Genomic DNA, 10,546 nt, shown 5'->3' with positions numbered 1-10,546 from the left:
ATTCTTCAAGTGAGGGTTTTTAATTTTTCAAGTGGAAGAAAATGGAAGCTGAAAAGCTTCTCTTTCGTGAAAGTGAGGGAGGGGTTTTGGAAAAAAATAGGGAAATGATCAAAAAAGAGGAAAAAATTGGGGTTAGTACGCGCTTTTTTTTTTTTAAGGTTGGTGGAGGTTATTGACCGCCGCAAATATAATATATTTGTGGGGTTGTATAAAACCCCCATTTTGATATAAATTGCAGAGGTTACAATAACCGCCACAATTAAACCTCCGCAAACTCACCATTTTTTTATAGTGAGTAATGACGAGATTCAAGTCAAGACACTCACTAGACAAATAACCTATACAGAATATCAATATAAAACAATCAACAGAAAGCATAACCAAATAGATAGCAACAAGGAATAGGCATGTGATAACATAGCAAATTAACCAAAACTCCTAAAACACAAGGTGAAATCATTTCAAGAAATCAATGACACGTTCAAATCATCAACCTCTTATGATGCCGCGTGAGCTTCACATTGAAATATTTCCCCTATACAGCTACACACACATAAGCCCCCTTATCTTGCTGCGTGTGTATCACAATGATGTATTCCCCTTACTTGGAACACGTGCATAAGCCCCCTTATCTCGCCGTATGCGCATCAATACACACAAACCTTATTTTGCCGTATGTGCATCTCATTTACATCTGAACAATCAACCCACATCCGATATCACGAATCGGATACCAAAACACATAGAATTCACAATGAAACTCAAGAATTGCTAAAATCACAACCAAGTGTCTGATTCCTACCAAACCAACTCGGAATGACACCAAACTTTGTAGACTAGTTCCAAATGACAAAATGGACCTATTCCAAGTCCAAAAATCGAAATCCAAACTCGATAGCCAGAAAGTCAACCTATGGTCAAACTTAAGTAATTTCTAAACCATCAAATTGCTAACTTTCGGCAAAAAGATCCAACTCAACCTAGGAACCTCCGAATACAATTCTGGGAATATGCCTAAGTCCAAAATAACCATACAGACCTATTGGGACAATCAAAATACCATTCCGGGGTCATTTTCATAAAAGTCAAACATCGGTCAAAATTTCCAACTTAAGCTTCCAAACTAAGAACCAATTGTTCAAAATTAATTCAAAACCTCCCCGTAAAGAAACCAACCATCCCCGCAAGTTATAAAACCACAAGTACACATATAGGAAGCTTCAAAAGGGAAAACGGGGCTCAAATACACAAAATGACCTGTTGGTTCGTTACATTCCCCTCTATTAAACAAATGTTCATCCTCGAACAATTATAGAGACATACCTGAAGTGCCAAAAAAATGAGGATAACGGTTCTGCACATTATGCTCAAGCTCCCAAGTTGCGTCCTCGACCGATTGACCTCTTCATTGAACCTTCACCGATACAATGTTCTTCGACTTCAACTTTCGGACCTTCTTGCCAAAAATAGCCACCAGCTCCTCAACATAGGTCAAATCCTTGTCCAATTGGACCAAGCTGAAATTTAACACATGTGACGGATCACCATAGTACTTCCAGAGCATGGAAACATGGAACATTGGGTGAACTCCCGATAAGCTGGGTGGCAATGCAAGTCTGTAGGATACCTCACCAACTCTCTAAAGAATCTCAAAAGGACCAATATACTGAGGGCTCAACTTTCCTTTCTTCCCAAACCTTATCACACCCTTCATGGGTGAAACTCTAAGTAATACCCTCTTACCCACCATGAATGCCACATCATGAGCCCTCCAATCAATATAACTCTTCTTCCTGGACTGCATTGTACGAAACCATTCCTGAATCAACTACACATTCTCCAAAACATCATGGACCAAATTAGTGCCCAACAACCTAGCCTCCCCAAGCTCAAACCAACTAACCAGAGAACGATATCGCCTCCCATATAAGGCCTCATACGGAGCCATCTAAATGCTCGAGTGATAGCTATTGTTCTAGGCGAACTCTGCTAGCGATAGAAACTAATACCATGAGACCTCAAAATCAATGACACAGTCATGTAACATGTCCTCCAAGGTCTGAATAGTGCGCTCAGACTGCCCATCCGTATGTGGATGAATTATTGTACACAACTCGACCTATGTGCCGAAGTCACGCTGCACGACTCTCCAAAAATGCGATGTGATCTGCGTGCCTCGATTTGAGATAATAGACACTGGCACACCATGAAGGAAAACAATCTCACGAAGATAAATCTGAACCAGCTACTTTGAATAGTAGGTAGTCATGTCTGGAATGAATAGTGCAGACTTGGTGTCTATCCACAATGACCCACGGAGTGTCGAATCTCCTCAAGGTTCTTGGAAGTCTAACTACAAAATCCATAGTGATGCACTCCCACTTCCACTACGAAATATCAAGCCTTTAAATCAAACCACCCAGTCTTTGATGCTCGTACTTAACCTGTTGATAATTTAAGCACCGAGCCACATACTCCACAATAGTTTTCTTCACTCTTCTCCACCAATAGTGATGCTTCAAATCATGCAAAATATTTGCGGTGCCCGGATGAATGAAATACCGCGAACTATAGGCCTCCTCAAGATTTGGCTCCCGTAACCCATCCACATTGGGCACAAAAATCCGACCCTGAGGTCTCAATGCCCCATCATCACCAACAGTCACCTCCTTGGAATCACCGTACTGCATCATGTCCTTAAGGACAAGCAAGTTGGGATCATCATACTGACGCGCCTTGATGCGCTCAAACAAAGAAGACCGAAAAACCACACAAGCAAGAACCCATCTAGGCTCTGAAACATCCAACCTCACGAACCAGATGGCAAAATCCTAAGCATCTAAAGCTAACGTTCTCTCCCTAACTTGAATAAAATCAAGACTCCACATACTCTAACCCTTTCTACTCAAAGTGTCGGCCACCACATTGGACTTCACGGGATAATAAGGATTTGTGATATCATAGTCCTTTAGTAGCTCTAACCACCTCTGTTGCATCAAGTTTAGATCCTTTTGTTTGAATATGTGTTGTAGACTCCTGTGATCCGTGAACACCTTGCAAGACACGACGTAGAGATAGTGCCTCCAAATCTTGAGCGTACGAACAAGGGCTACCAACTCCAAATCTTGCACCGAGTAGTTATTCTTATGGAGCTTCAACTAACGCGAAGCATAAGCAATCACTCTACCCTCCTGCATCAACACACACCTAATGCCAATACGTGAAGCATCACAATAAACGGTATAAGAACCCTATGTTGAAGGCAAAACCAGAACTAGAGTTGTAGTCAAAGCAATCTTGAGCTTCTGGAAGCTCTCCTCTCACTCATTAGACTACCTTAATGGGGCACCCCTTCTGATTCAATCTAGTCAAAGGAGATGGATGGGTGAAAAACTCTCCACAAAACAAAGATAATACCCGGCCAAGCCTAGAAAACTCTGGATCTTAGTAGCGATAGAAGGCATGGGCCAAATCTGAACTAGCTCATTCTTCTTCAGATCCACCTTAATCCCCTTACTAGATACCACATGGCCCATTAATGCCATCGAATCAAGCCAAAACTCGAACATGGAGAATTGAGCATATAGCTTTTTTCCCTCAAAGTCTGGAGCACGATCCTCAAGTGTTGCTCATGCTCCTCTCGGCTACAAGAATACACCAGTATATCATCAATGAAAACAATGATGAAGGAATCAAGATATGGCTGGAACATGTTGTTCATCAAGTGCACAAAGGTTGATGGGGCGTTGGTCAGCCCAAAAGACATCACCAAAAATGCATAGTGTCGATTGCAGGTCCTGAAAGTCGTCTTCGGAATATCTAAAGCCCAGATCTTCAACTAATGGTACTATGATCTCAAAATCAATCTTCGAGAATACACTCGCACCCTGAAACTGGTCAAATAAGTCATCAATACATGGTAGTGGGTGCTTGTTCTTGACGGTAACATTGTTTGACGGTAACATTGTTTGAGTACCCCAAAGTGAGACACTCGGTCTAATGAAAGCCTTATCAAGCAGCCCTTCAAGTTGTTCCTTTAATTCCTTCAACTCTACAGGTGCCATGCGATATGGTGAAATAGATATGGGCTGAGTGCCCTTACACCAAGAAGTAACAAAATTAATATCCCTATCGGGTGGCATGCCTAGTAGGTCTTCTAGAAACACATATGGAAACTCTCTCACTATCGGAATTGACTCAATGGTAGGAGTATCAGCGTTAACATCCCTCACAAAGGCCAAGTATGCCAAACACCCCTTCTCAACCATCTGTTATGCCTTCAAAAAAGACACCACCCTAATAGGAACATGACCTAATCAACCCCTCCACTCCAACCTTGGAAACCCTGCCATAGCCAATGTCATAGTCTCAACGTGACAATCAATAATAGCGTGATGTGGTATCAATTAATGCATGCCTAAAATCACATCAAAATCAACCATATTGAGTAACAAAAAGTCAACCCTAGTCTCATAACCCCCGATAGTGACCAAATAAGAATGATAGACACGGTCTATAATGATAGAATCCTAAATAGGTATAGACACATAAACAGGGGTGCTCAAAGAATCACGAGACATATCCAAATATAAAACAAAATAGGATGACACGTACAAATAAGTGGAACACGGATCAAATAAAACGGATGCATACATATGACAAACCGAAAAATACCTTGATGACAGCATTTGATGCAAAAGCCTCAATCCTACCAGGAAAAGCTTAACAACGGGCTTGGCCTCCCCCTCTAGGACGCCCTCTACCCGTCTGTCCTCTGCCTCTATCTGGGTGTGCAAGTGGAGCAACAACCATAGCCTGAAAACCCTGCGGAGGCCCACCCCTCCGCAATCTGGGACAATCCTTAACCATGTGCATAGTATCACCACAATTGAAACAACCTCTCTGCAGGCGTGGCTGCTGGTGCTGAGACTGACCCCGGACAGAAATAACTGTTGTAGGAATCTCGTGCAGGAGGTGCACTGGAAGATGGTTGTCCAAAATGGGTACTCTGAGTTCCCTAAATAGCTAGAGCAATATGAGAAACCTAAAGTACAGACTGAACGGGTTGACTGATATAACCTCTGCCATGACGAGCTGAAACTATAAAACGGGAGCCACTATATCCAACAAAATCTCGAGACCTCTTGGCCTCACCTATCCTCCCTCTCCTGGGCGCGGATACACTCCAACTTCCTAGCGATCTCCACAGCCTGCTGTAATGGAGAATCAGTCTCCAACTCCCGTGCCATCCAAAATCTGAGACCGTAAATGAGTCCCTCAATAAATCTGCGGACTCTCTCTCTAACAGTGGAAACAAAAGCAGGTGCATGATGAGAAAACTCACTAAACCTCGTAGCATACTCGGACACTGTCATAGTCCCCCAGTACAACTGCTCAAACTCGATGCGCAACACATCCCTAAGGGTCTGTGGAATGAACTCCTTTAAAAAGAGCTTAGTGGACTAAGCCCAAGTAAGTGGCGTTGTGTCAGGTGGACTACTCTCATCATAAGTGTGCCACCATCTATATGCCGACCCCGTCAGCTGGAAGGTAGTAAGGTCAACCCCGCTCTACTTCACTATGCCCATAGTACGAAGAATATGGTGACACTGGTCTAGAAAACCCCGTGCATCCTCAGAATCTGCGCCACTGAAAGTAAGAGAATGATGCTTCTTGAAACTCTCTAACCTCTTTATCTCCTCCTCTGACGCCGCTAGCCCGACCTCAAGCTAACCCGCAATCACAGGCTGCACTAGCATAACAGTCAGAGCCCGATCAACATAAGCCCACTGCTCTGGAGTACGGGCGGCGGGAGTCTAGACTTCTCCCCGGTCCTGAGAAGTAGCGGGCGAAACTGGGATCAATCCTGCAAGAGCCAAGGTACCAAACATACTCAGGAAGTACGCTAAGGTTTCTCGGAGTCCAGGGGTAGCAACAGGCGCTTCAAGTGCCTGCTCTACAACTGGAGCTACTGGTGGCTCCTCGGTCGCGGTCCTAGCATGGGCCCTTACTGCAACACGTGCTCCGTTACAGCAGCACGTAATCCGCCTCGGCCTCCGCCCTTGCCCGACCTCTAGCAACACTGGCACTGGGGGAAAATGCCCCGACCTCCCACTTATTTGTTCAGCTGCAAAAGTCGCAAATGCAACCCGGGGTCCACAAATCCGAATCCTCTCAAATGCGACCAAATGATTGCAATTGCAGTGCCTCACATGCCTAGGGAATGTCGCAAATGTGACTAAGACATCGTATTTGTGAAGTCCGCCCGGGCCACAAAAGCGACCAAGTGGTCGCAAAAGCGACCAGCCCAGACCCAGATTCCTCTATGCAATTGCGATCAAGGCATCGCAATTGCTATGCCTGAGACCCCTGCCAACTTCACAATAGCGAATTGGTGCTCGCTATTGCGACAACCGCAGTACCAGCACACCAGTAACCTAGAATCCAACTCCAAGTGGCCTGAAATATGTTCGAAACTCACCCGAGCCCCGAGGGCTCTAAAGAAAACATCGACGCAAGTATAAAAACACCATACAACCTCTCCCGCAAGCTCAAAATACCAAAACACACAGAATTAACAATAAAACTTAATAATCGCTAAAATCACAATCAAGCGTCTGATTTCTACTAAACCAACTCAGAATGATATCAAACTTTACAGACTAGTTCTAAATGACAAAATGGACCTTTTTCAAATCCTGAAACGAAAATCCAAACCCGATAGCCATAAAGTCAACCTATTATCATACTTAAAAAATTTCGAAACCTTCAAATTGCCAACTTTCGGCAAAATGAGCAAACTCAACCAAGGATCCTCCTAATCTAATTCCGGGAATAAGCCTAAATCCGAAATCACAATACTAACATATTCAGACCATCAAAATACCATTCCGGGGCCATTTTCACAAAAGTCAAATCTCATTTAACGCTTCCAACTTAAGCTTCCAAACTAAGAACCAATTATTCCAAATCAATCCAAAACTTCCCCGAAACGAAACCAACCACTCCCCCAAGTCATAAAACCACAAGTACACATACAAGAAGCTTCAAAAGGGGAAACAAGTCTCAAATACATAAAACTACCAGTTGTACTATTACATTAATATTTTTTTGTGTTCCTTTTTATTAATAATGTATTTTTCTATAGTGGGTATCGCCCCTTTATTGATTTTTCAACTGAAGACTTTACGAGTTACGGACAATTGTACAATGTTGATACTTTCTCGAATTTTGGAAGGACAGATTGTGTTAGTACATGCACTAGCAAACAACAAGTGCATAATTTGATGATGCATATAAATAATGAATGATAGGTTCAAATCCTGAGCTAAATAGATTATATTTTATAGTTGTAGAATGTTAATTATTTGATTATTAGTGTAGGAAAAATAATCAACAAGTCGATCATAGTTTAACACATTTTAAAGTACATCTCACTAGGTATATCGCAGATACACATAGTGAAGAAGATGATAATGACTATGATAATAACGATGATGAGTCATGCTAGAAATTACTCTTTATGGATGATAAAGATGATTATCATAAAGAGGGAAATTACTCTTTATGGATGATAAAGATGATTATCATAAAGAGGAAATGATGTTGACAATGGAGCATGACGCCACCACCGAGATGATTATGAATGTACAGCCTGGTCAGACTATTCAGCCATCGCTATATACGGTTCGTGTGCAATATCGTTCTAAGGAGATTCCCTTCCTTGATCACCTATGATGATTCTTTCACTAGAGATATGGATAAGATTCGAACAACAATGTAGGATGAAGAAATGCCACTTGATATTCGAAAAGGTATGCTTTTCAACAACAAGAATCACCTGCAAAGGGTTGTAAAAAAATTTAGCATCAAAACTTCCCGGGAATTAAGATTTTTGAGTCGATAAAAATAACTTGAAAGGTGGTTTGTCATTGCCGGGAGAAAGATTGTTGTTTGATGCTTCGTGCAAGGTGTGAAAGCAGTATGTGGGTTATTAGCAAATACATCGGCAGACATACTTGTATTATGAATTCATACAATGGTAATTATTTTGATCTGGATACTGATATGATTATCTATGTGTTGATTTCGATCATTGAAGAGTCTATATGGTACAAGGGGAGGCAGTGTGTAACATCAGTACAGCAAATTTATGGTTGTACCATTGAAACAAAGGAATTTCTCAGGCGTAAACTCTCAATTTTATCGAGGTACATGGGTTCTTTGCAACACTACCATCCTAGCATAGTTGTTAAATAGGTACACGATTGTCGTCTTGAAATTCAATAAAATATCTTTAGATATGTGGTTTTGGCCTTTAAACCATTTATTGATGGTTTTGTGCATTATAGGCAACTCATCTCCATAGATTGTACACATATCTATGGGAAGTACGACATAAAGTTGTTGATTGTAGTTGGAATGGATGTAAATAGTCAAATATTCCCTCTTCCATATTCTATCTGCACCAATGAGAGTACCGAGACTTGGACATAATTTTTGAACTATTTAAAGATGCATGTGTGAAGCAGCATTCACATATTTGTCTAATATATGATCGATATTGTGGTATTTTGAGTTGTTTTCGTGCTTTAGATGAACGAAAGGATCCCTACGTCTACCACCAATACTATGTTAGGCATTTAAAGAAAATATTTCAGAGAGCATATCTCAACCAACGCCTACACAACCTTTCATGGAAAACTAAAATATATAATCAGAAAAAGAAATTCTTGCAACGGATGCAATTGATTAAAGAGACAGACGATGAAGCATATGATTGATTGTCAATATTAAGACCCGAAATCCCAACCTTGGGGTCGTGATGGCGGCCAACGTAAAATTGCTAGGCAATCCAACATTAGTTAAATAATTTAATAATTAAACAGTTCAAAACAGATTAATAACAATTATTAATGAAGATTAAAACTGAAATAGATGAAACAAACCCATAACATAACGCGGTCTAACTCAACCTCAGAAGTTTGGTGTCACAAGTACATGAGCAACTAGAAGTCTACAAGTATAGTCTGAAATAAATACAACTATTTACAGTAAAGATAAGAATAGAAGGTGACTTCAAGGTCTACGAACGCCAGCAGATCTACCTCAAGTTTCTGAAGCAATGTGATCCGAGCAGACACACATATAAGCACCACTAGAACCAATACCAGTATCTGCACAAGAAGTGCAAAAGTGTAGTATGAGTACAACCGACCCAATGTACTTCATAAGTGTCGAGCCTAACCTCGACGAGATAGTGACGAGACTATGACAAGGCACTTACATAAAATACCATGTACAAATATATATATATAAAGCAGCAAACTAACAAGTAGAACGATAAATATTAACTGGGAGGGGATATAAGACAGGGAAAATATCATAAAACGTCAAGTACGAAATCACAAAATACTATCTTCCGGAATAAGCAACAATATAACCAAGTAAATCACCAAAAACAGAAATCAAATAAGGCAATGAAATGAAGATACAAATCCATAAAATAAATATAAGGCGGAAAATAATTTCACTTCAATTATAGTGCCAGAATATCAAACTCAACTTTCAAAAAAATTCCAACATTTTTAAAATAATCAATATATATGAGACGAATAATTAATAATCTAACCTAAGCATGGAGAAACAAAGTCAAATAAATAACTTAGAACAAAGAAATAATTTCCACACACATGCTTTAACTAAATAACAACACATATGTACTCGTCACCTCACATATACTTTATTTCCACACATAATTCACGTAGCAAATAAACCAACAAGTCCTAATGCCTCAATTCAAGGTTAACCATGACACTTACCTCACTCTACAACCAAATCAATGCTCAACCGCCACTTTTCCTCTAGAATTAGCCTCCAAACCAATCGAATCTAACTAAATATAGTTCAAATAATTCGAAATAGACTTTAGAAAATATCCACGAGTGAAAAGATTCAATCTTTAATAATTTTGGAAAAAGTCAACAAAAGTCAATCCCGGGCTTGTTTGATCAAAACTCGAGATTTGGACAGAAACCCGATTACCTATTGACCCCCGAGCCCGATTACTTGATTAGATTCGAAATCTGACCTCAATTTGAGGTCTAAATCTCAAAATTTTAAAATCTCTATTTTCTACCTAAATTTCTAATTTTTACCATTAAAGGTTAAATTCAATGGGCATTTGCGGAGATATAAGGAAACAAGTTAAAATCTAGTAACCTAAAGTTGGGATGAAAAATCTCTTCAAAATCGCCTCTAGGACGAGCTCAAACTTCAAAATAGTGAAAAATGAGGAAAACAACTGATTTTTTTAGATGTTTAAATCATTGGGCATCAGGTGTTCTTTGGGTTCGCGAAGCACCTGATGCGATCGCGATGCACAGCGGCCCAAATAGCCTACATGTTCGCGAGATACCCTCCGCGTTGCCGATGGCCTCACCCCTGGCCTTCGCGTATGAGAGCTTAGGCTCGCGTTCGCGTAGAGTATTGCCTTACTACCCCCCCGCCCCCAACCCAGACCCATTAACTAATCGCGTTCGTGAGA

The 10,546-nt window shown here is 40.8% G+C and overlaps 1 protein-coding gene across 1 annotated transcript; it reads right to left on the bottom strand.

The window, feature by feature from the left end:
- Positions 1–2,405: 2,405 nt before the first annotated feature.
- LOC138905749 (uncharacterized) lies at positions 2,406–3,536 on the bottom strand. Its single transcript, XM_070194271.1, has 2 exons — positions 3,437–3,536; positions 2,406–2,794 (listed from the first exon to the last, which is right to left on the bottom strand). The coding sequence occupies exons 1-2, from the start codon at positions 3,534–3,536 to the stop codon at positions 2,406–2,408; spliced, it is 489 nt and encodes a 162-aa protein (XP_070050372.1).
- Between the last annotated feature and the right edge of the window lie 7,010 nt (positions 3,537–10,546).

Source organism: Nicotiana tomentosiformis, chromosome 2 (genome assembly GCF_000390325.3).
Source record: "Nicotiana tomentosiformis chromosome 2, ASM39032v3, whole genome shotgun sequence".
NCBI lineage: Eukaryota > Viridiplantae > Streptophyta > Magnoliopsida > Solanales > Solanaceae > Nicotiana > Nicotiana tomentosiformis.
This window is presented reverse-complemented; position numbering and strand designations above follow the sequence as displayed.